This window comes from Bombina bombina, chromosome 4, assembly GCF_027579735.1.
Source record: "Bombina bombina isolate aBomBom1 chromosome 4, aBomBom1.pri, whole genome shotgun sequence".
NCBI lineage: Eukaryota > Metazoa > Chordata > Amphibia > Anura > Bombinatoridae > Bombina > Bombina bombina.
This window is the reverse complement of record NC_069502.1, coordinates 672064135-672090581: the sequence shown is the minus strand read 5'-3', so window position 1 is coordinate 672090581 and position 26447 is coordinate 672064135. Positions and strand designations below refer to the sequence as shown.

The following is a 26447-nucleotide window of genomic DNA, read 5'->3' as shown; positions in this document are numbered from 1 at the left end:
TTTCCTTTTGCTCGGTTCCTTCTGAGACCTCTGCAATTATGCAGGCTCAGTTATTGGAACAGAGAACATTCAGATTTATCGCAGAGGATAGATCTGGATCCCCTAACAAGAGACTTTCTCTCGTGGTGGTTTTCACAGGAAGTTCTGTCTCTGGGCACTTGCTTCTTGAAAACTTTCTGGGTGATTGTGTCTACGGACGCCAGTCTGTTCAGCTAGGGAGCAGTTTGGGGCTCTCTAAAAGCTCAGGGCCTGTGGACTCAATTATCTTTAGGCCGGATTATCAGATTCCATTCGGGCAATATAACCTTAGTGGCTTACATCAACTCCAAGGAGGACCTCAGAGTTCCTTGGCCATGTTGGAGGTGACTCGCATTCTGCAGTGGGCGGAAGCTCATGATTGTCTCCTATCTGCCACCCACATTCCAGGAGTGATTAACTGGGAGGTGGATTTTTTGAGCAGACTTTTCATCCCGGGGAGTGGCTTCTCCTTCTGGAAGTTTTTTTTCAAAAATAACCCTCAGTGGGGGGTTTCAGAGTTGGATCTGATGGCATCTCATCATAACACCAAGCTTCCAAAGTATGGTTCAAGGTCAAGAGATGCTCAGGCCGCCCTGATAGATGGTCTGGTGGTCTCTTGGGATTTCGGGCTAACATTCCTTTTTCCTCTGTTTGCTCTCCTTCCACGAGTCATTGCTTGTATCTAGCAGGAGAGAGCTTCTGTGATTCTAAAAGCTCCTGCCTAGCTTCGCAGGATCTGGTTTGCAGGCTATGGTGAAGATGTCATCTCTACCACCTTGGAGTTTTTCCTCTGAGGAAGGGCCTTTTAATTCAGGGTCCATTCCTCCATCTAAATCTAGATTCTCTGAAGCTGACTGCTAGACGCGTTTTTTTCGGAGTCTTTAATACTATGCTTCAGGCTCGTAATCCTGTTACTCATAGGATTTACCATAAGATAAGGCGTAAATTATTATTATTTATTTTTTTTGGGGGGGGGGGGTTGAAACTAAAGGTTTTTCTTTCATGGAGTCGAGTGAGGATTCCCCGAATTTTATCTTTTCTTCAGGATGGCCTGGGAAATGGTTTGTCAGTCAGTTCTCTGAAAAGTCAGATTTCTGCTCTTTCTATCCTTTTGCACAAACGTCTGGCAGAATTACCAGATGTTCAAGTTTTTGTTCAGGCCCTGGTCAGAATCAGGCCTGTGTTTAAACCTGTTGCTCCTTCTTGGAGCCTTAACCTAGTTCTTATAGTTTTGCAGCAGAATCCGTTTGAGTTGATGCATCTTGTTGATATAACGTTGTTATCTTGGAAGGTTTAGTTTCTCCTTGCTATTTCTTCCGCTCGCAGAGTTTCTGAGTTTTCAGCTCTGCAGTGTGATTCCCTGTACCTTATTTTTCATGCGGATAAGGCGGTCCTTCATACTAAATTGGGGTTTCTCCCTAAGGTAGTGACGGATCGAAACATTAATCAGGAAATTGTTGTTCCTTCTTTTTGTCCTAATCCTTCTTCTCATAAAGAACGTCTTTTGCATATCTTGGCTAAGATTTTTCCTTCATGGTACTAAAGATTTTCGGCTCTTCTGCCCCGTTTATTGTTATCTCTGGAAAGCATAAGGGTCAGAAGGCCACTCCTACTACCCTTTCCCTCTGGTTAAGAAGTATGATTCATTTTGCTTATGAGACTTATGAGAATTACGGCACATTCCACTAGGGCTGTCTCCTCTTCTTGGGTTTTCAAAAAAGTAGTTTCTGTGGAACAGATTTGCAAGGTGGCAACATGGTCCTCTTTGCATACTTTTTTCCAAATTCTATAAATTTGATTCTTTTGCCTCGGCTGAGGCCTTTTTTGTGAGAAAGGTTCTTCAAGTGGTGGTGCCTTCTGTTTAGGTCCTTCTGCCTTGTTCTCCCTCCCTGTTCATTCCGTGTACTCTAGCTTGGGTATTGGTTCCCACTAGTAATTGGAATGACGTTGTGGACACTCCATGTCATAGGAAAGAAAACAAAATTTATGCTTACCGGATACATTTCTTTCTTTACGGACATGGAGAGTCCACGACCCCGCCCTCTCTTTTAATTATAAACCTCAGGCACCTTTTTCACCCTTGTGTTTCTTCTTTTTCCATTTTCCTTCGGCTGAATGACTGGGGATTATGGGTAAGGAAAGTTACACTTAACAGCTTTGCTGGGGTGCTCTTCGCCTCCTCCTGCTGGCCAGGAGTTGGATATCCCACTAGTAATTGGAATGACGTGGACTCTCCATGTCCGGAAAGAAAGAAAATTATCAGGTAAGTATAAATTTTGTTTTTATAGAGCTCTTGAAGTTTGGCAATCTTTGCTTCCTCCTAGTGGGAAGGAAGCATAATTCCCAGGAGTAATGGATTGTGGACTCTCACCATCTGTATGGGAAGTGGGAGGGATTTAAAGCTGTGGTGTGTTGGTGTCTTTTGCCTCCTCCTAGTTGTCAGATAGGGAATATTCTCACACTTGATAACTCATGGAGCCTCACACACAAACCTAGGAAAGAAAAAAAAACATACAAAACCCATTTTTTTTAGAATTGTGTGAAAATTAAAAACGGTTTTCTTACACATTTCTTAAAAAAAAATAAAATGAAAAATGCCCATGTAGAACTATAGCTAAACTTGGCTGGCTAACACCCAAAAAAAAAGAAGACAAAAGCACTTCAGGCTTGCAAATGCTCCAGTATTCCCTCCCATCTGATGGTAATGAGTAGTTCAAATGTAAGAACTGCAACTGAGGGAATGTTCATTCTTCAAACATAAACACTTCAATTCTAATAATATTATATTCCTTCAATAGAATCACTTCCATCTCAAAGTTTTTTTTATATAAATCAACATTGAAACCTAAGTGCCACATCCCAAGGGTCTCAAAAACAAAAAAAGGTTGGCAACAACTAAATTAAAGCGACAAATTTAAAAAAATAAAACCCTAATGTAACCTTAAGAGATGTGAAAGGCCTATTGTATCTGTTAGTTTTAGTTTCTAACCTAATAACAAGTACACACAAAAACACTGACTAATTCGTCCACAAAGCAAATCTCCATTTCAGGAGGAAATAGCCAATAGATTGTGATCCATCCCTTAGTGTGATGCTAGGAAAAAATGGTGAGTAGACAATCAGATGCAATTTTTGGGGGGGGGGGGGTGGGGGTGGGGGGGGGGTTTAAATCTTTGCAAAGTCAGTCACTAGCCGCAACAGCCGGCATCCTGATGGAAATGCTGGTCGCAAAGTGCTGTTGTCATCAGTGAGAGATATCCAAAGATGAAGTCACAGTAATGGCAAGGTGCAAGCAGAAAAAGCAGGCACCAATCCGCCAAAACGATAGATACAAGGAGGAAACGGCTGCACAATGGGTCTTTCAAAATATGTCAACATTTATTTGAAACATGTACCAAAGTAGCAGGCACATACCAAAGCAGAGAAACGGAACAGAAAAGGCGGCTGACGCGTTTCGCGCACCCTAGTGGCGCTTTTTCCTCCTCTGATTGGCATTTTTGCCACATCAATTGCCTTAATTGAAAACTTACCAACATTTGTAAAGTGTAATCCATTGAAGTGCTGGGCTACTGTAGAATCTTTATTACAATTCTTCACATCGTTATAATGTTCACGAGCCTAGTGCCCATATGCCTAGTAGTTTTCCCAACATACTGACAGTGGCAAATCAAGCACTCCAACAGATACACCACAAATGTTGTTTTACAATTGGCATAATCTCAATAGTATCCACATTTTCTAGTCATATCTACCATACCACAAGTCAGACACCCCGTAGCCCCACATTTAAAGTTGCCCTTTGTGGTCAACCAAGAGTTGTATTTCATAGTTTTCTGTACTAGGCTAGGAGCTAGTCTGGTTGCTAGGGTCACAGGTTTCTTAGACACAAATTTACATTGACCTATGGTGTCCTTTAGGACTTCATCATTAGCCAAGACAGACAAATTCCGCTTTAAAATACTGACAATTTCAGGAAATTGATTGGTGTACTCGGTGGTAAATAAAATATCACCTTGTTTCACACCTTTATTTCTATTACTCATTGTCTCTGTTTGCTCATGATAACAGCTAATTTCCATCCTGATAAATCCTTTCTTTCTGGGCTACGGTGAGTAAACTAGCAAGTAGAAGCAGCATAATTTAATCTGCTGGACTGCAATAGAGCATTAGGAACGGGTGAGCCATGTGTTTTGTTTTTTTTAAAAATTAAAAAAAGAGAAGCTCCTCGTTTGCAGGGAACTATTACAAGTGACTAGGCATGACAACAGCAGGGCCTTTTCCTGACAGGCAATTTGGTTTCCCAACGTGTGCCCTAAATGTATTCCTTACTGCACTGTAACCCAAAGAGTAGATCACATGAAGACAGTTCATGCTGTCTGAACACAAGATTATGCCTGCTGAATTATAAACAACAGCTTGAAGTGGCTTCATGGCAGCGAACAATAATTTATCACTCAGGCTATCCTGTTGGCTCTTGCTAGAAAAGCCAACTAGAATCCCCAGTAGGCTAACATGGCCCTGTTAGGCAATGAACCAGATGGTAAGAATAGTAGCGCATTAGACCATAAGCATGGCTAAAGCAGATTATCAAAAGTAAATGAAGAACAGTTGAAATACAAAGTGTAAAAAAAAAATTACTATTACTAATTTTCTTATAAATTACTTACTAAAAAGTATGATAGTATGCTACCTATATAAAGTATTATATCAATCTGAATAGAGTAGAATAGGACAAAACCAAACAAAAGGAAACAGCAATCAGTCCTTTCATAATGTGCAAGTGCAAGGCAAGAGACCCACTGCAAACCTCAAATAGTGCATAAAAGAACACAAAGTCCCACAGCACATAAAAGTATAACTCACTTTATTTACAAGGTGGAGGTCCAAAAAGAATAGCGACGTTTCAGGCTATACACCCTTATTCATGCTATAACATATGCTTCAAACTGAACACATTTATAAAGCCACATAGAACCAATAAGTTTCTTAATTACCTGCAACACTATACCTATGCACAAACCTACAATCACTTATGAAAATTGCACCATCCAGTGGTACCTAGTGACTATACCATACACTGGGCATTTTAATCTAGTCTATTACTTGCCACCTTAATTGGCTGATAGAATGTTTAGCCTCTAGAAAATGGGATGACACTGGGGCATCCTTATCCCCACACCTGATGTTAGACGTATGTTCTCTTATTCGATCACCCGCCTTTCTGGTGGTCTCCCCAATGTAAATTTTAGAACATGGGAATTTGATTATATAAATTATTAAGGTGGAGTTGCAAGTAAAATGATCCCTTATCCTATACATTTTACCAGATCTGGGATGGGCAAATGTGGCCCCCTTAATCATAGAATTGCAGCTATTACAGCCCAGACAAGGGTAACAACCCAGGTCCTTTTCCAGCTCATATAAATGAATCTTTGACATAGGGCTCCCTGCTCTGTTGCTGGCTCCTCCTGTGCTTACGGCCCCCACGGTGTCGCCTCCTGAGTTGGTGCTGTCGGAAAAAGACTCACCAGAAGAACCGGTATTATTTACTGACTCTGCACCATGACGGCATCTCCTGTCTGCTCGCCTCTTGCGGTGACCAGAAGTGACATCATTCCAACTTCCGGTATCGGCACTGCGCCACCGGTAAACTCTTCCCTGTGAGTAATCCAGCTCATCACAAGCAAAATTTTTATTTTTCCCTTCTCGGAGTTCTGTTTTTAGGGCTGTGATAATTTTATCTGTGTCTTTAATTATTTTATTGTATGCACCAACTCAGGAGGCGACACCGTGGGGGCCATAAGCACAGGAGGAGCTAGCAACAGAGCAGGGAGCCACAAGAAGAGGGGGGGCTTCACGCTCCGGGATGAACACCCGCAATTGGCGACAGTAGGAGAGGAGGTAAAGGATCAACAAGCATTAGTTATTAATGCCTCACAGGTAGAACTGAGCCCTTATGAACTGCAATTACTTGAGAGGGGCTTATCATTTTGCCCCATGTCAAAGATTGATTTATTTGAGCTGGAAAAAGAACTTACATCGTTTTTGCAGGATGTAAAGATTGAAAAGTTTATTTGTTGACTCTGTAATGAGTACTAATGTGCAAGGTGATAAGTATAATCCTAGATTTACGGCTAAAGGGATGGGAAATTTATGCCACCCCACAACAATGAATCTGTTGAGACATTTTTCAAATTAATGTTTAAAGATTTTGAAGTAATGACACATCGGTTGTGCCAAAAATCTATTAAGGGTAATACATTTATTGAGCATAACTTGAAAAAGGAGGATAAAGATAAGAAATATAAAATTGGGTTGAAAACTGCTGATAAGGGTGGGGATACAGTTGTGCTAAATAAGAGTGACTACTTGAAGGAATGTCATAGACAACTGGGTGACTCTGTGGTATACAGTGTACTTAATGGGGATCCAAAATTTAAGATCCAACAGGAGATTAAGAGATTATTGGTATTTGCTGAAAGAAATGGTTTGGTTGATAAAGAATTAAAGACATTTTTGATAGTTGATCACCCCATTACTCCAATTTTTTATACCCCAACCCAAAGTCCATAAGGACATTAGGTGTCCCCCTGGTCGTCCAATTGTGACTAGCACAGAATCAATCTTCTCAAATATTTCTAAATTTTCGGATAGAATTTTGCAACCCTACGTTGAGAATTTGTCCTCATTCATTAAGGATATGGGTGACTTCATTAACAAACTGGAAAGTATTGCTCTTGACACAGAAACATGCATTCTATATACTCTAGATGTGCAGAATTTATATACAACTATAAAACATGAGAGTAGCATTGCCTGTGTCAAGAAGTTATTGTTCAATACTGGGAGATATAATATGCTACAATTAGTATTTTTGGAAGAACTTCTAAGACTAGTTTTGTTTAATAACTATTTTCTATTTCAAGATACTTGGTACATACAGAATCAGGGGACTGCAATGGGGTCTAATGTTGCCCCCTCATATGCCAACATATTCATAGGTAATTTTGAAGAGATGTATATGAGAATTTATTATATATAAAATTTGTATCGATGATGTGTTTGGCATATGGGGGGTAACATTGACTCCTTTCATGAGTTTGTAGCTGAGCTGAATTTGGTAGTTAGGGGTATTAAATTTACCCTTACGTGGCATGAGACTACTGTTGCCTTCCTGGATACTAAAGTTGTGAAAGAAGGTTGTAATTTGCGATGTGATATACATACTAAAACCACAGATAGAAATAATTTATTCCACTACCATAGCTTTCACCCAGAAGTACTTTTATACTCCCTACCCAGGAGTCAGTTGATTAGGATTAAGCGTATTGTTATGGTGGTGTATGGTCTTTCCGACGGCGCTAACTTACAAGACTTAAGCTCCTATAACGAGAGGGTCTCTAGATACCCAAGAGGGAGTTAGACAGAATAGTTTAGTGTTTAGGAGCGCCTATTTAAAGGCTAAGTCTAATGAGGGCATAAATAAAAGTACGTCGTTAAGTATACCAGCACAAGGAGCCCAAGAGTGTAGAGGATATTTACAAGTTTAATATAGCTTTTAAATTAACAAATTTATTAAGGCAATAGCTTGGTGTCTATAATTGCAAACAGATTTATAAAAGCATAAAAGTATATGGATCCATATCACTTCATAAATAAACAATAATTAAAAACATTCACTGGTGTACTGTATCTGATAAAATCAATTTTACAGTCTATGATAAAACTGGTTTGGGTGAAGTCAAAAAGATGTACAAATGATACAGTAAAATACAATAAAAGATGTACAAATGATACAGTAAAATACAATAAAGTAAAATACAATAAAATACAAAAATAATGCAATAAAATACAGGAATGGTGTAAAAAAAGCAGCAAATGGGGATAGGTCGTGTGGCCTAGGATAAAAACATATATGTGAAGGATGTCTTCCTGATTTAATATGAGAAAAAAATGTGATAATCTTTTAGAAAAATAAATAAAGTAAAAATGTGATAATCTTTTAGAAAAATAAAGTGAAATGTTGTTTTTAGCAAAATAAAGTGAAATGTTGTTTTTAGCCTGATGAAGGATGTGATAAAAATGTGTGTGAGTCCCCTCGTGAAAAGTCAAAAAGTGTCCAAAATTAAGTCAATAATCCGCAAAAAAGTCACTCATAAAAAACAAAAATCCAAAATGTCAAAGAAATGAAATCCAAAAGAATTTAGTAGTGATAATGTGATGTCCAATAAAAGTCAAAAATGCCACCTGTGTTTATGGATCAAACTGTGAATAGCTGAAAAAAATGGAAATCCAACTGACCAATTTCTTGAAAATATTGGATATATGAAACAATGAATATAAAAAGGTTTATAAAAAAAGGTTTATAAAAAATATAAGACGATCCAATCCCTGTGGAAAAAGAAAAAGAAAAGAAAAATACAACATAGAGCAGTATCGTTTAAAATACGTTTGCACAAGTAGAAATAAAACTCACCATATATGCCAACGCGTTTCGGCCCACCAATAGGGCCTTTATCAAGACAACATTTCACTTTATTTTTCTAAAAGATTATCACATTTTTACTTTATTTTTCTAAAAGATTATCACATTTTTTTCTCATATTAAATCAGGAAGACATCCTTCACATATATGTTTTTATCCTAGGCCACACGACCTATCCCCATTTGCTGCTTTTTTTACACCATTCCTGTATTTTATTGCATTATTTTTGTATTTTATTGTATTTTACTTTATTGTATTTTACTGTATCATTTGTACATCTTTTATTGTATTTTACTGTATCATTTGTACATCTTTTTGACTTCACCCAAACCAGTTTTATCATAGACTGTAAAATTGATTTTATCAGATACAGTACACCAGTGAATGTTTTTAATTATTGTTTATTTATGAAGTGATATGGATCCATATACTTTTATGCTTTTATAAATCTGTTTGCAATTATAGACACCAAGCTATTGCCTTAATAAATTTGTTAATTTAAAAGCTATATTAAACTTGTAAATATCCTCTACACTCTTGGGCTCCTTGTGCTGGTATACTTAACGACGTACTTTTATTTATACCCTCATTAGACTTAGCCTTTAAATAGGCGCTCCTAAACATTAAGCGTATTGTTAGCCAGGATGGCATCATACAAGACAGATTAAGAGAAATGGGCAACAAATTCTTGGATAAGGCCTATCGAAAAGCTCTTATTGATAAAGAAATTGCAGCAGTAATTAATATTGATAGGGCTTCCTTGCTGGTTAGAAACAAGGATAAGAAAGAAAGAAATAAAGAGGACAGATTGGTCCTGGTTTCTAAGTATAGTAAAAATAGTAGAGATATCAAAAATATGGTTTATAGACATTGGCATATCCTGAAAGATTGTAATCCAAATATTAGCAGTTTTCAACATATCCCTATGATGGCCTACAAAAGAAATCATAACAGACAGACATAGATACTGATAAAAAGTTGACCCAGAGTTATATAAAAGAGAAAAACCTGGGTTGTTACACTTGTCTGGGCTGTAATAGCTACAATTCTATGATTAAGGGGGCCACATTTGCCCATCCCAGATCTGGTAAAATTTATAGGATAAGGGATTATTACTTGCAACTCCACCTTTATAATTTATTTAATCAAATGCCCATGTTCTAAAATTTACAGTGGGGAGACCACCAGAAAGGCGGGTGATCGAATAAGGGAACATAAGTCTAACATCAAGTGTGGGAATAAGGATGACCCCAGTGTCATCCCATTTACTAGAAGCTAAACATTCTATCAGCCAATTAAGGTGGCAAGTAATATACCAGATTAAAACGTCCAGGAAGGGGGGGCGATAGGGAATTATTATTGAAGAGATGAGAGTTATATTGGATTTTCATGTTGAATGTCCTTAGACCACTGGGCATGAACAAGGAATATGACATGTCTGTTTACATGTAACCTCTGTATATGTGATTTGCTTTTAAAAGATTCCATTATAAAATGTATAGTATAGTCACTAGGTACAGCTAGATGGTGCAATTTTCATAAGTGATTGTAGGTTTGTGGACAGGTATAGTGATGCAGGTAATTAAGAAACTTGTTGGTTCTATGTGGCTTTATAAATGTGTTCAGTTTGAAGCATATGTTATAGCATGAATAAGGGTGTATAGCCTGAAACGTTGCTGTTCTTTTTGGACCTCCACCTTGTAAATAAAGTGAGTTATACTTTTATGTGCTGTGGGACTTTGTGTTCTTTGATAGAGTAGAATAGGAAACTGTATTTTTTTTTTGCTTCCTGTTAAATCCCTTTCTTCACATTCTGAGTGACTGTACATCAAGCAGGTCCAAGCGACCCCTCGCAATACGCCCCGGAACAAAAAAAGATTCCAAGATGCAAAGAGACCCTGACCCAGTAGATCCCTGCAACAAGGGAACTCTTATAGCAGCAAAGCCTCTAGCCAGGATTAAGAACTCACGGGCAAAAATGGAGCAACAGTCTCACGAAAAAACAGAATTTATGTTTACCTGATAAATTACTTTCTCCAACGGTGTGTCCGGTCCACGGCGTCATCCTTACTTGTGGGATATTCTCTTCCCCAACAGGAAATGGCAAAGAGCCCAGCAAAGCTGGTCACATGATCCCTCCTAGGCTCCGCCTACCCCAGTCATTCGACCGACGTTAAGGAGGAATATTTGCATAGGAGAAACCATATGGTACCGTGGTGACTGTAGTTAAAGAAAATAAATTATCAGACCTGATTAAAAAAACCAGGGCGGGCCGTGGACCGGACACACCGTTGGAGAAAGTAATTTATCAGGTAAACATAAATTCTGTTTTCTCCAACATAGGTGTGTCCGGTCCACGGCGTCATCCTTACTTGTGGGAACCAATACCAAAGCTTTAGGACACGGGTGAAGGGAGGGAGCAAATCAGGTCACCTAAATGGAAGGCACCACGGCTTGCAAAACCTTTCTCCCAAAAATAGCCTCAGAAGAAGCAAAAGTATCAAACTTGTAAAATTTGGTAAAAGTGTGCAGTGAAGACCAAGTCGCTGCCCTACATATCTGATCAACAGAAGCCTCGTTCTTGAAGGCCCATGTGGAAGCCACAGCCCTAGTGGAATGAGCTGTGATTCTTTCGGGAGGCTGCCGTCCGGCAGTCTCGTAAGCCAATCTGATGATGCTTTTAATCCAAAAAGAGAGAGAGGTAGAAGTTGCTTTTTGACCTCTCCTTTTACCAGAATAAACAACAAACAAGGAAGATGTTTGTCTAAAATCCTTTGTAGCATCAAAATAGAATTTTAGAGCGCGAACAACATCCAAATTGTGCAACAAACGTTCCTTCTTTGAAACTGGTTTCGGACACAGAGAAGGTACGATAATCTCCTGGTTAATGTTTTTGTTAGAAACAACTTTTGGAAGAAAACCAGGTTTAGTACGTAAAACCACCTTATCTGCATGGAACACCAGATAAGGAGGAGAACACTGCAGAGCAGATAATTCTGAAACTCTTCTGGCAGAAGAAATTGCAACTAAAAACAAAACTTTCCAAGATAATAACTTAATATCAACGGAATGCAAGGGTTCAAACGGAACCCCCTGAAGAACTGAAAGAACTAAATTGAGACTCCAAGGAGGAGTCAAAGGTTTGTAAACAGGCTTAATTCTAACCAGAGCCTGAACAAAGGCTTGAACATCTGGCACAGCAGCCAGTCTTTTGTGAAGTAACACCGACAAGGCAGAAATCTGTCCCTTCAGGGAACTTGCAGATAATCTTTTTTCCAATCCTTCTTGAAGGAAGGATAGAATCCTAGGAATCTTAACCTTGTCCCAAGAGAATCCTTTAGATTCACACCAACAGATATATTTTTTCCAAATTTTGTGGTAAATCTTTCTAGTTACAGGCTTTCTGGCCTGAACAAGAGTATCAATAACAGAATCTGAGAACCCTCGCTTCGATAAAATCAAGCGTTCAATCTCCAAGCAGTCAGCTGGAGTGAAACCAGATTCGGATGTTCGAACGGACCCTGAACAAGAAGGTCTCGTCTCAAAGGTAGCTTCCAAGGTGGAGCCGATGACATATTCACCAGATCTGCATACCAAGTCCTGCGTGGCCACGCAGGAGCTATCAAGATCACCGACGCCCTCTCCTGATTGATCCTGGCTACCAGCCTGGGGATGAGAGGAAACGGCGGGAACACATAAGCTAGTTTGAAGGTCCAAGGTGCTACTAGTGCATCCACTAGAGCCGCCTTGGGATCCCTGGATCTGGACCCGTAGCAAGGAACTTTGAAGTTCTGACGAGAGGCCATCAGATCCATGTCTGGAATGCCCCACAGCTGAGTGACTTGGGCAAAGATTTCCGGATGGAGTTCCCACTCCCCCGGATGCAATGTCTGACGACGAAAATCCGCTTCCCAATTTTCCACTCCTGGGATGTGGATAGCAGACAGGTGGCAGGAGTGAGACTCCGCCCATAGAATGATTTTGGTCACTTCTTCCATCGCTAGGGAACTCCTTGTTCCCCCCTGATGGTTGATGTACGCAACAGTTGTCATGTTGTCTGATTGAAACCGTATGAACTTGGCCCTCGCTAGCTGAGGCCAAGCCTTGAGAGCATTGAATATCGCTCTCAGTTCCAGAATATTTATCGGTAGAAGAGATTCTTCCCGAGACCAAAGACCCTGAGCTTTCAGGGATCCCCAGACCGCGCCCCAGCCCATCAGACTGGCGTCGGTCGTGACAATGACCCACTCTGGTCTGCGGAATGTCATCCCTTGTGACAGGTTGTCCAGGGACAGCCACCAACGGAGTGAGTCTCTGGTCCTCTGATTTACTTGTATCTTCGGAGACAAGTCTGTATAGTCCCCATTCCACTGACTGAGCATGCACAGTTGTAATGGTCTTAGATGAATGCGCGCAAAAGGAACTATGTCCATTGCCGCTACCATCAACCCGATCACTTCCATGCACTGAGCTATGGAAGGAAGAGGAACGGAATGAAGTATCCGACAAGAGTCTAGAAGCTTTGTTTTTCTGGCTTCTGTCAGAAAAATCCTCATTTCTAAGGAGTCTATTATTGTTCCCAAGAAGGGAACCCTTGTTGACGGGTATAGAGAACTCTTTTCCACGTTCACTTTCCACCCGTGAGATCTGAGAAAGGCCAGGACAATGTCCGTGTGAGCCTTTGCTTGAGGAAGGGACGACGCTTGAATCAGAATGTCGTCCAAGTAAGGTACTACAGCAATGCCCCTTGGTCTTAGCACAGCTAGAAGGGACCCTAGTACCTTTGTGAAAATCCTTGGAGCAGTGGCTAATCCGAAAGGAAGCGCCACGAACTGGTAATGTTTGTCCAGGAATGCGAACCTTAGGAACCGATGATGTTCCTTGTGGATAGGAATATGTAGATACGCATCCTTTAAATCCACCGTGGTCATGAATTGACCTTCCTGGATGGAAGGAAGAATAGTTCGAATGGTTTCCATCTTGAACGATGGAACCTTGAGAAACTTGTTTAAGATCTTGAGATCTAAGATTGGTCTGAACGTTCCCTCTTTTTTGGGAACTATGAACAGATTGGAGTAGAACCCCATCCCTTGTTCTCTTAATGGAACAGGATGAATCACTCCCATTTTTAACAGGTCTTCTACACAATGTAAGAATGCCTGTCTTTTTATGTGGTCTGAAGACAACTGAGACCTGTGGAACCTCCCCCTTGGGGGAAGTCCCTTGAATTCCAGAAGATAACCTTGGGAGACTATTTCTAGCGCCCAAGGATCCAGAACATCTCTTGCCCAAGCCTGAGCGAAGAGAGAGAGTCTGCCCCCCACCAGATCCGGTCCCGGATCGGGGGCCAACATTTCATGCTGTCTTGGTAGCAGTGGCAGGTTTCTTGGCCTGCTTTCCCTTGTTCCAGCCTTGCATTGGTCTCCAAGCTGGCTTGGCTTGAGAAGTATTACCCTCTTGCTTAGAGGACGTAGCACCTTGGGCTGGTCCGTTTCTACGAAAGGGACGAAAATTAGGTTTATTTTTTGCCTTGAAAGGCCGATCCTGAGGAAGGGCATGGCCCTTACCCCCAGTGATATCAGAGATAATCTCTTTCAAGTCAGGGCCAAACAGCGTTTTCCCCTTGAAAGGAATGTTAAGTAGCTTGTTCTTGGAAGACGAATCAGCCGACCAAGATTTCAACCAAAGCGCTCTGCGCGCCACGATAGCAAACCCAGAATTCTTAGCCGCTAACCTAGCCAATTGCAAAGTGGCGTCTAGGGTGAAAGAATTAGCCAATTTGAGAGCATTGATTCTGTCCATAATCTCCTCCAAAGGAGGAGAATCACTATCGACCGCTCTTATCAGATCATCGAACCAGAAACATGCGGCTGTAGCGACAGGGACAATGCATGAAATTGGTTGTAGAAGGTAACCTTGCTGAACAAACATCTTTTTAAGCAAACCTTCTAATTTTTTATCCATAGGATCTTTGAAAGCACAACTATCCTCTATGGGTATAGTGGTGCGTTTGTTTAAAGTGGAAACCGCTCCCTCGACCTTGGGGACTGTCTGCCATAAGTCCTTTCTGGGGTCGACCATAGGAAACAATTTTTTAAATATGGGGGGAGGGACGAAAGGAATACCGGGCCTTTCCCATTCTTTATTAACAATGTCCGCCACCCGCTTGGGTATAGGAAAAGCTTCTGGGAGCCCCGGCACCTCTAGGAACTTGTCCATTTTACAAAGTTTCTCTGGGATGACCAACTTGTCACAATCATCCAGAGTGGATAATACCTCCTTAAGCAGAATGCGGAGATGTTCCAACTTAAATTTAAATGCAATCACATCAGGTTCAGCCTGTTGAGAAATGTTCCCTGAATCAGTAATTTCTCCCTCAGACAAAACCTCCCTGGCCCCATCAGACTGGGTTAGGGGCCCTTCAGAAATATTAATATCAGCGTCGTCATGCTCTTCAGTATCTAAAACAGAGCAGCCGCGCTTACGCTGATAAGTGTTCATTTTGGCTAAAATGTTTTTGACAGAATTATCCATTACAGCCGTTAATTGTTGCATAGTAAGGAGTATTGGCGCGCTAGATGTACTAGGGGCCTCCTGAGTGGGCAAGACTCGTGTAGACGAAGGAGGGAATGATGCAGTACCATGCTTACTCCCCTCACTTCAGGAATCATCTTGGGCATCATTATCATTATCACATAAATCACATTTATTTAAATGAATAGGAATTCTGGCTTCCCCACATTCAGAACACAGTCTATCTGGTAGTTCAGACATGTTAAAGCAGGCATAAACTTGATAACAAAGTAAAAAAAAAACGTTTTAAAATAAAACCGTTACTGTCACTTTAAATTTTAAACTGAACACACTTTATTACTGCAATTGCGAAAAAACATGAAGGAATTGTTCAAAATTCACCAAATTTTCACCACAGTGTCTTAAAGCCTTAAAAGTATTGCACACCAAATTTGGAAGCTTTAACCCTTAAAATAACGGAACCGGAGCCGTTTTGAACTTTAACCCCTTTACAGTCCCTGGTATCTGCTTTGCTGAGACCCAACCAAGCCCAAAGGGGAATACGATACCAAATGACGCCTTCAGAAAGTCTTTTCTAAGTATCAGAGCTCCTCTCACATGCGACTGCATGCCATGCCTCTCAAAAACAAGTGCGCCACACCGGCGCGAAAATGAGGCTCTGCTTATGCTTTGGGAAAGCCCCTAAGAATAAGGTGTCTAAAACAGTGCCTGCCGATAGTATTATATCAAAATACCCAGATAAAATGATTCCTCAAGGCTAAATATGTGTTGATAATGAATCGATTTAGCCCAGAAAAAGTCTACAGTTTTAATAAGCCCTTGTGAAGCCCTTATTTACGATCGTAATAAACATGGCTTACCGGATCCCATAGGGAAAATGACAGCTTCCAGCATTACATCGTCTTGTTAGAATGTGTCATACCTCAAGCAGCAAGAGACTGCACACTGTTCCCCCAACTGAAGTTAATTGCTCTCAACAGTCCTGTGTGGAACAGCCATGGATTTTAGTGACGGTTGCTAAAATCATTTTCCTCATACAAACAGAAATCTTCATCTCTTTTCTGTTTCTGAGTAAATAGTACATACCAGCACTATTTCAAAATAACAAACTCTTGATTGAATAATAAAAACTACAGTTAAACACTAAAAAACTCTAAGCCATCTCCGTGGAGATGTTGCCTGTACAACGGCAAAGAGAATGACTGGGGTAGGCGGAGCCTAGGAGGGATCATGTGACCAGCTTTGCTGGGCTCTTTGCCATTTCCTGTTGGGGAAGAGAATATCCCACAAGTAAGGATGACGCCGTGGACCGGACACACCTATGTTGGAGAAAGACTGATATGGCCGAAAAGAAGAAGGTTAAAATAGACCTCACCAGGATTAAGAAAACTGCCACAGCAGGAATCAAACTCCAAGCCTACAGCTTGCTAGGCCGGAAACTAATTCCCCTAGGCCACTTAGTCCAGCGGATCTCAACTGAGAAACTCGATCGGCTTTCTTCATATACACATTCGAAACTTCTGGATAGTCAGATCAAACAGAAGATCATAAAGAACATCTGTTCCAGAAGAACACGCTCAGAGAATACATTGCCGTCGAGAGCCGTAGTGGGCCTCCGCCCACCACCAAATTCGAGACCCTCCCATTTATGCAGGAGGAACTCACTAACTCAGAAATAATAAACTCACCAAGAGGTCCCGACAGGCATGGACCCAGAAGACCAGACTTGAGAGCCAAATGCTCGACTGAAAAACCCCCCAAAGATGATTGGAAGGAAAATCCTGATTCACATACCCCAGAAAACACTCTCTCACTGCTGACAGGGAAGAGACCAAGACAAAATTGCCCCGGGTGAAATAGGATAACAATCAACAACACCGGCAGATCTGGACCGAACACTGGAGAACAAGTCCCCAACCGGCAACCGGCAGGAAGAAATCCCAAAAGGTCTACTAGAAGACGCAGGAACAAACAGAAATGCCAAGACTCTGGAGCCACCGCTACACCTAGAGATATGCTACTGCCACATTAACCCCAGATCCCAAAACTGAGGACCGAAGCAAGGTTCCGGAAGAAAAAACGGTCCCTCAGAACCGGACCTGCTTAAACAAGCATGACTTAAATGGACATCCAGCATCAGCCGCTGGAATAGAATCATCAATCATCTAGTTGCAAAGCCACAGAGAAAATTACCAGGCTACACTGGACTGCTTTAGACAAGAAAGATAACCTTCTTCCTAAATCCAGGTAGAGGAAACCGAGTATGCTCTCTGAACAAAGAGAAAGATATTAAAGATAAACGGACTCAGAATGACGAAAACAACCCTCTCCTAATTGAGCCATTCACCAACAGTGTATGACACTGCGAAGAGTACCGGGACAAGACTCCAAAAGTCCCCTATTCCAGAAAAAACGGAATGAAAAGCTCAAATCCGGCCTCTAGGACCCCCGGATCCATATGATCCAGCATCAAGTGCCTATCCAGAAGAACCTAAGACAGGTCCTGCCTGTCCTTCGGTATAGAAGGGTCCACTCTGCCAGGACCAGAATCATTAGAAAAAGCTTCTTCTCTATATTATAAGGGAAGAACAGAACTGAACTATTACCCAAAATTGGTCCTGCCCGTCATCAAGGGTATGACACGTCTGTCATAAAAATTTAAAGGGACAGTCTACACCAGAATTGTTATTGTTTAAAAAGATAGATAATCTGAGATGACAAAACTCCTAGACTCTCTCAGGTTTGGTTTTTGCACGTCAAACCCCATTTTTACTTTAGCAGTCACTTAAAATGTGTGCTTAAAAGGACAGTAAACACCAAAAATGTTATTGTTTAAAAAGATAGATAATCCCTTTATTACCCATTCCCTAGTTTTGCATAACCAACACAGTTATATTAATACACCTTTTACCTCTGATTATCTTGTATCTAAGTCTCTGCAAACTGACCCCTTATTTCAGTTATTTTGACATCCATTTTAGTTTCACTGGATCTCCACGTGCGTGAGCACAGTGTTATCTATATGTCACACATAAACTAACACCCTCTAGTGGTGAAAAACTGTTAAAATACCCTGAGAGAAGAGGTGGCCTTCAAGGGCTTAGAAATTTGCATATGAACCTCCTAGGTTTAGCTTTCAACTAAGAATGCCAAGAGAACAAAGCAAAATTGGTGATAAAAGTAAATTGGAAAATTGTTTAAAATTACATTCTTTATCTGAATCATGAAAGTTTATTTTGGACTAGACTGTTCCTTTAAGTTCCAGCAGTGCTAGGAACTGTAAATAAACAAATAGAGAAAACAAGTTCTGAGTTTTAAACTTTCATATAAAAAAAAAAGGAGGGAATATCACTCTAACCAGAGATCTAGAAGCTTCCATCGGAAGACATCCATCTCGACCATCAAAGTCGATATAACCAGAAACACTCCAAGTGATGAGACTCCAAAAGAGAGTTTCCACAAGAACCCCAAGCTCTTCAAACAAAAACTATCCAAAACGGATTTGAAAAGAAAACGGTTAAACACACTAAAAAGGACTTCAAAAGGGTGTGCAAAACGAACAGGTCCTGCCTGTGTATAACACAAACCCCCCCATAGAGTTCGGGACTGGGATTCTATAACTATATGCATAGAGACGATAAAGGAGAGGATCCAACCCTCTCCACTCGTCTAATCAAGATCGTTATCTGAGATAGAGGACTGAGATCCAACCTTTAACATCTCCAAAATTTCTCTCAGAAGTAAACGTAGGCGTGCCAACCTAACTCTAAAATCCAAATCCTCAGTTGGAGGAATCAAATCGAGGCGATTCCGACCCCGGAGGTTCTACCTCTGAAGCCTCCGAGGAAACCGCACCCCCAGATGACAGATCTGGCACAATCGTCATTTTACACGACAGCCCCTGTGTAGGAGAGCACGAATTAACCCTTCACTTGCCCGTAGGTGGAAGAGGCAAACTCACTAAAGCCATAGAGATGGCTATGCAAAAACACACAGTAACCTCCGGTGGAAAAAAAGTCTCCCTCAGGCGAAAGAGTAATGGCACTTAGGGGAACTGCATGTGTAGGATAAGATTCTAGGGAACGCACCTCATGGGACGAAGAATCCTCAGAGGTAGACGGCTCAGTGGTCTCTAACATCTTAACAGTGTTAGAAGGGAACACCCTATTGCGGCATATGGAACATAATTGAGCAAGCTGGTCTACACGGTCCTCCTCACAACATACGCAGGTATCAAAATCTGTATCAGAGGAATCTAGAATATCAGACACCTCCATAATTCTCATTAAAAGTTTTAGACAAAAACAACAACTGGCACCTACACCCCAATGGATTGGGGCACTCACCACCTCCTATGACCCAGATAGGTAGAGAATTAACTCTTCTCCACAGCAACTCGGTCAGGAATTGGAAATGGAAAACAGAATTTATGTTTACCTGATAAATTACTTTCTCCAACGGTGTGTCCGGTCCACGGCGTCATCCTTACTTGTGGGATATTCTCTTCCCCAACAGGAAATGGCAAAGAGCCCAGCAAAGCTGGTCACATGATCCCTCCTAGGCTCCGCCTTCCCCAGTCATTCGACCGACGTAAAGGAGGAATATTTGCATAGGAGAAATCATATGATACCGTGGTGACTGTAGTTAAAGAAAATAAATTATCAGACCTGATTAAAAAAACCAGGGCGGGCCGTGGACCGGACACACCGTTGGAGAAAGTAATTTATCAGGTAAACATAAATTCTGTTTTCTCCAACATAGGTGTGTCCGGTCCACGGCGTCATCCTTACTTGTGGGAACCAATACCAAAGCTTTAGGACACGGATGAAGGGAGGGAGCAAATCAGGTCACCTAGATGGAAGGCACCACGGCTTGCAAAACCTTTCTCCCAAAAATAGCCTCAGAAGAAGCAAAAGTATCAAATTTGTAAAATTTAGTAAAAGTGTGCAGTGAAGACCAAGTCGCTGCCTTACATATCTGATCAACAGAAGCCTCGTTCTTGAAGGCCCATGTGGAAGCCACGGCCCTAGTGGAATGAGCTGTGATTCTTTCAGGAGGCTGCCGTCCGGCAGTCTCGTAAGCCAATCTGATGATGCTTTTAAGCCAAAAAGAGAGAGAGGTAGAAGTTGCTTTCTGACCTCTCCTTTTACCAGAATAAACAACAAACAAGGAAGATGTTTGTCTAAAATCCTTTGTAGCATCTAAATAGAATTTTAGAGCACGAACTACATCCAGATTGTGCAACAAACGTTCCTTCTTTGAAACTGGATTCGGACACAAAGAAGGCACGACTATCTCCTGGTTAATGTTTTTGTTAGAAACAACTTTCGGAAGAAAACCAGGTTTAGTACGCAAAACCACCTTATCTGCATGGAACACCAGATAAGGAGGAGAACACTGCAGAGCAGATAACTCTGAAACTCTTCTAGCAGAAGAAATTGCAACCAAAAACAAAACTTTCCAAGATAATAACTTAATATCAACGGAATGTAAGGGTTCAAACGGAACCCCCTGAAGAACTGAAAGAACTAAATTGAGACTCCAAGGAGGAGTCAAAGGTTTGTAAACAGGCTTGATTCTAACCAGAGCCTGAACAAAAGCTTGAACATCTGGCACAGCTGCCAGTTTTTTGTGAAGTAACACAGACAAAGCAGAAATCTGTCCCTTCAAAGAACTTGCAGATAATCCTTTCTCCAAACCTTCTTGAAGAAAGGATAGAATCTTAGGAATTTTTATCTTGTCCCAAGGGAATCCTTTAGATTCACACCAACAGATATATTTTTTCCATATTTTATGGTAGATTTTTCTAGTTACAGGCTTTCTGGCCTGAACAAGAGTATCAATGACAGAATCTGAGAACCCTCGCTTTGATAAAATCAAGCGTTCAATCTCCAAGCAGTCAGTTGGAGTGAGACCAGATTCGGATGTTCGAACGGACCTTGAACAAGAAGGTCCCGTCTCAAAGGTAGCTTCCATGGTGGAGCCGATAACATATTCACCAGGTCTGCATACCAAGTCCTGCGTGGCCACGCAGGAGCTATCAAGATCACCGATGCCCTCTCCTGATTGATCCTGGCTACCAGCCTGGGGATGAGAGGAAACGGTGGGAATACATAAGCTAGTTTGAAGGTCCAAGGTGCTACTAGTGCATCTACTAGAGTCGCCTTGGGATCCCTGGATCTGGACCCGTAGCAAGGAACCTTGAAGTTCTGACGAGAGGCCATCAGATCCATGTCTGGAATGCCCCACAACTGAGTAACTTGGGCAAAGATTTCCGGATGGAGTTCCCACTCCCCCGGATGAAATGTCTGACGACTCAGAAAATCCGCTTCCCAATTTTCCACTCCTGGGATGTGGATTGCAGACAAGTGGCAGGAGTGAGTCTCCGCCCATTGAATGATTTTGGTCACTTCTTCCATCGCCAGGGAACTCCTTGTTCCCCCTTGATGGTTGATATACGTAACAGTCGTCATGTTGTCCGATTGAAACCGTATGAATTTGGCCTTTGCTAGCTGAGGCCAAGCCTTGAGAGCATTGAATATCGCTCTCAGTTCCAGAATATTTATCGGGAGAAGAGATTCTTCCCGAGACCAAAGACCCTGAGCTTTCAGGAGTCCCCAGACCGCGCCCCAGCCCACCAGACTGGCGTCGGTCGTGACAATGACCCACTCTGGTCTGCGGAAGCTCATCCCCTGTGACAGGTTGTCCAGGGACAGCCACCAACGGAGTGAATCTCTGGTCCTCTGATCTACTTGTATCGTCGGAGACAAGTCTGTATAATCCCCATTCCACTGACTGAGCATGCACAGTTGTAATGGTCTCAGATGAATTCGCGCAAAAGGAACTATGTCCATTGCCGCGACCATCAAACCTATTACTTCCATGCACTGCGCTATGGAAGGAAGAGGAACAGAATGAAGAACTTGACAAGAGTTTAGAAGTTTTGATTTTCTGGCCTCTGTCAGAAAAATCCTCATTTCTAAGGAGTCTATTATTGTTCCCAAGAAGGGAACTCTTGTTGACGGAGATAGAGAACTTTTTTCTACGTTCACTTTCCACCCGTGAGATCTGAGAAAGGCCAGGACAATGTCCGTATGAGCCTTTGCTTGTGGAAGGGACGACGCTTGAATCAGAATGTCGTCCAAGTAAGGTACTACTGCAATGCCCCTTGGTCGTAGCACCGCTAGAAGGGACCCCAGTACCTTTGTGAAAATTCTTGGAGCAGTGGCTAATCCGAATAGAAGTGCCACAAACTGGTAATGCTTGTCCAGAAAGGCGAACCTTAGGAACCGATGATGTTCCTTGTGGATAGGAATATGTAGATACGCATCCTTTAAATCCACCGTGGTCATGAATTGACCTTCCTGGATGGAAGGAAGAATTGTTCGAATGGTTTCCATTTTGAACGATGGAACCTTGAGAAACTTGTAAGAATGCCTGTTTTTTTATGTGGTCTGAAGACAATTGAGACCTGTGGAACCTCCCCCTTGGGGGAACCCCCTTGAATTCCAGAAGATAACCTTGGGAGACTATTTCCAGCGCCCAAGGATCCAGAACATCTCTTGCCCAAGCCTGAGCGAAGAGAGAGAGTCTGCCCCCCACCAGATCCGGTCCTGGATCGGGGGCCAACATCTCATGCTGTCTTGGTAGCAGTTGCAGGTTTCTTGGCCTGCTTACCTTTGTTCCAGCCTTGCATTGGCCTCCAGGCTGGCTTGGCAAGTATTACCCTCTTGCTTAGAGGATGTAGTACTTGGGGCTGGTCCGTTTCTGCGAAAGGGACGAAAATTTGGTTTATTTTTAGCCTTGAAAGACCTATCCTGAGGAAGGGCGTGGCCCTTGCCCCCAGTGATATCAGAAATAATCTCTTTCAAGTCAGGGCCAAACAGCGTTTTCCCCTTGAAAGGAATTTTAAGCAATTTGTTCTTGGAAGACGCATCCGCTGACCAAGATTTTAGCCAAAGCACTCTGCGCGCCACAAAAGCAAACCCTGAATTTTTCGCCGCTAATCTAGCCAATTGCAAAGTGGCGTCTAAGGTAAAAGAGTTAGCCAATTTGAGAGCATGAATTCTGTCCAAAATCTCCTCATAAGAAGAATCTTTATTGAGCGCCTTTTCTAGTTCATCGAACCAGAAACACGCTGCTGTAGTGACAGGAACAATGCATGAAATTGGTTGTAGAAGGTAACCTTGCTGAACAAACATCTTTTTAAGCAAACCCTCTAATTTTTTATCCATAGGATCTTTGAAAGCACAACTATCTTCTATGGGGATAGTGGTGCGTTTGTTTAGAGTAGAAACCGCCCCCTCGACCTTGGGGACTGTCTGCCATAAGTCCTTTCTGGGGTCGACCATAGGAAACAATTTCTTAAATATAGGGGGAGGGACGAAAGGTATGCCGGGCCTTTCCCATTCTTTATTTACAATGTCCGCCACCCGCTTGGGTATAGGAAAAGCTTCGGGGGGCCCCGGGACCTCTAGGAACTTGTCCATCTTACATAATTTCTCTGGAATGACCAAATTCTCACAATCATCCAGAGTAGATAACACCTCCTTAAGCAGAGCGCGGAGATGTTCCAATTTAAATTTGAATGTAATCACATCAGGTTCAGCTTGTTGAGAAATTTTCCCTGAATCTGAAATTTCTCCCTCAGACAAAACCTCCCTGGCCCCCTCAGACTGGTGTAGGGGCACTTCAGAACCAATATCATCAGCGTCCTCATGCTCTTCAGTATTTTCTAAAACAGAGCAGTCGCGCTTTCGCTGATAAGTGGGCATTTTGGCTAAAATGTTTTTGATAGAATTATCCATTACAGCCGTTAATTGTTGCATAGTAAGGAGTATTGGCGCACTAGATGTACTAGGGGCCTCCTGTGTGGGCAAGACTGGCGTAGACGAAGGAGGGGATGATGCAGTACCATGCTTACTCCCCTCACTTGAGGAATCATCTTGGGCATCATTTTCTCTAAATTTTGTGTCACATAAATCACATCTATTTAAATGAGAAGGAACCTTGGCTTCCCCACATACAGAACACAGTCTATCTGATAGTTCAGACATGTTAAACAGGCATAAACTTGATAACAAAGTACAAAAAACGTTTTAAAATAAAACCGTTACCGTCACTTTAAATTTTAAATTGAACACACTTTATTACTGCAAATGTGAAAAAGTATGAAGGAATTGTTCAAAATTCACCAAAATTTCACCACAGTGTCTTAAAGCCTTAAAAGTATTGCACACCAAATTTGAAAGCTTTAACTCTTAAAATAACGGAACCGGAGCCGTTTTTATATTTAACCCCTATACAGTCCCTGGTATCTGCTTTGCTGAGACCCAACCAAGCCCAAAGGGGAATACGATACCAAATGACGCCTTCAGAAAGCTTTTTCTATGTATCTGAGCTCCTCACACATGCATCTGCATGTCTTGCTTCCCAAAAACAACTGCGCAATAGAGGCGCGAAAATGAGGCTCTGCCTATGATTAGGGAAAGCCCCTAGAGAAAAAGGTGTCCAATACATTGCCTGCCGGTTATTTTACATAATTCCCAAGAATAAAATAATTCCTCAAAGCTATGAAGTATTAAAAATGCTTATATATCAATCGTTTTAGCCCATAAAATGTCTACCAGTCTTAAAAGCCCTTGTGAAGCCCTTTATTCTTATGTAATAAAAATGGCTTACCGGATCCCATAGGGAAAATGACAGCTTCCAGCATTACCTAGTCTTGTTAGAAATGTGTCATACCTCAAGCAGCAAAAGTCTGCTCACTGTTTCCCCCAACTGAAGTTAATTCCTCTCAACAGTCCTGTGTGGAAACAGCCATCGATTTTAGTAACGGTTGCTAAAATCATTTTCCTCTTACAAACAGAAATCTTCATCTCTTTTCTGTTTCAGAGTAAATAGTACATACCAGCACTATTTTAAAATAACAAACTCTTGATTGAAGAATAAAAACTACATTTAAACACCAAAAAACTCTAAGCCATCTCCGTGGAGATGTTGCCTGTACAACGGCAAAGAGAATGACTGAGGAAGGCGGAGCCTAGGAGGGATCATGTGACCAGCTTTGCTGGGCTCTTTGCCATTTCCTGTTGGGGAAGAGAATATCCCACAAGTAAGGATGACGCCGTGGACCGGACACACCTATGTTGGAGAAAATAAGACGTGACTTTACCCAGTCACATGGTGCCTCATGTAGGACTGCCCCTGCCTTAGCCGCTATTAATTCAGGCGGCTTGGATATTCTGAAGTCCCATGCTGTGGGACCTGGCGAGTGGAAGCTAAACGTCTGGGCTGTGAGCCGAGTTGCCCCGGCACCTGCATACCCGAGCGCCAGAAATAAATGCTGTGAGCGCAACATATGACCTGACCTGATATAACGAAGGTGAATACCCCGGTACAGGAAGGAATAGAAAGTGCGGTGGTTTACGGTGATTTACGGATCAACAAATCCCTTAAAAGCGACAACCTGCTATAAGCAACTGAAGAGGGCGAAGAACCGAAGAAACGGCAGTACAGGTACAGTGCTGAGGGTCATCTATGCCCTATGCTATATAATTACTCATTAAGCTAGTTTGGCCTACGGGCTGACCTGATGCTAGCGTGCTTCACACCTGGCCCAATCCAAGTACTGTCTGATGCAGCCGCCCAGGGTAAGTCCCTGATGCGATCAGGGTGAAGACAGGGCGGTCTTTTCGTGAGGGACAGGTTGCTGTATTATACCCTGGACTGTATACTGTTTGATATAAGTAAGCCCAATACAAAGTGTTGCATAAAGTGTTGCAAGGTGCTGCAAGGGATCTCTTCTACATAGCAAGCTATATAATACACCCTGATATATGTTTACATATGGAAAATAGGCATTAACACGAGCGCCCTCTTATTTTGTTAAGCTCTAAAAACATACAGGGAGTATACTAGCCTCTTGGGAAGCTATCTTTGGCTGGAACTTTATTCATATTTTAAAGCCTATACAGAGTCTACGATCGACTATATATATGAACTGGATACTGAGAGACTATAAGTAACAACAAATTCCTTCTTTGAAGCTCTCTCACTCTCTTACTTATTAGGATAAAGATAAAAGAGGAACAATTTATATAATAGTATTCCTGGACATGTTCATGAATCTTTTTTCTGCTATAAAAGAATATCTTGTTTAAAGTAACTGCTTCTATTAAGTTGAAAATTGTTGGAAAATAATCTTTAATGGTGTCTGCTCTTCTAGAGAAACTCTGAAATACCAGAGATCTGAGTAAATTTTGCCTACTACAGGTTCAATAGTTACTAAATAACAACATATCAAAAAAAAAAATAAAAAAAAAATACCTGATAGTGGGCAGTTATAGATTTGTTAGATGTTGGCTGCTGAGTATTTAAGAACAAATTTGACTCAAAAGGGGGGGGGGGG

At 41.7% G+C, this 26447-nt stretch overlaps 1 protein-coding gene across 1 annotated transcript in view; it reads right to left on the bottom strand.

Annotated features, from left to right (window-relative positions):
* Positions 1-26447, bottom strand: part of MCM9 (minichromosome maintenance 9 homologous recombination repair factor) — a 238252-nt gene that overhangs the window by 20525 nt on the left and 191280 nt on the right. Inside the window, exon 12 of the mRNA XM_053712159.1 lies at positions 5336-5676. Coding sequence (XP_053568134.1) covers positions 5336-5676 — 341 coding nt within the window. The remainder of the gene's footprint in view (positions 1-5335; positions 5677-26447) is intronic.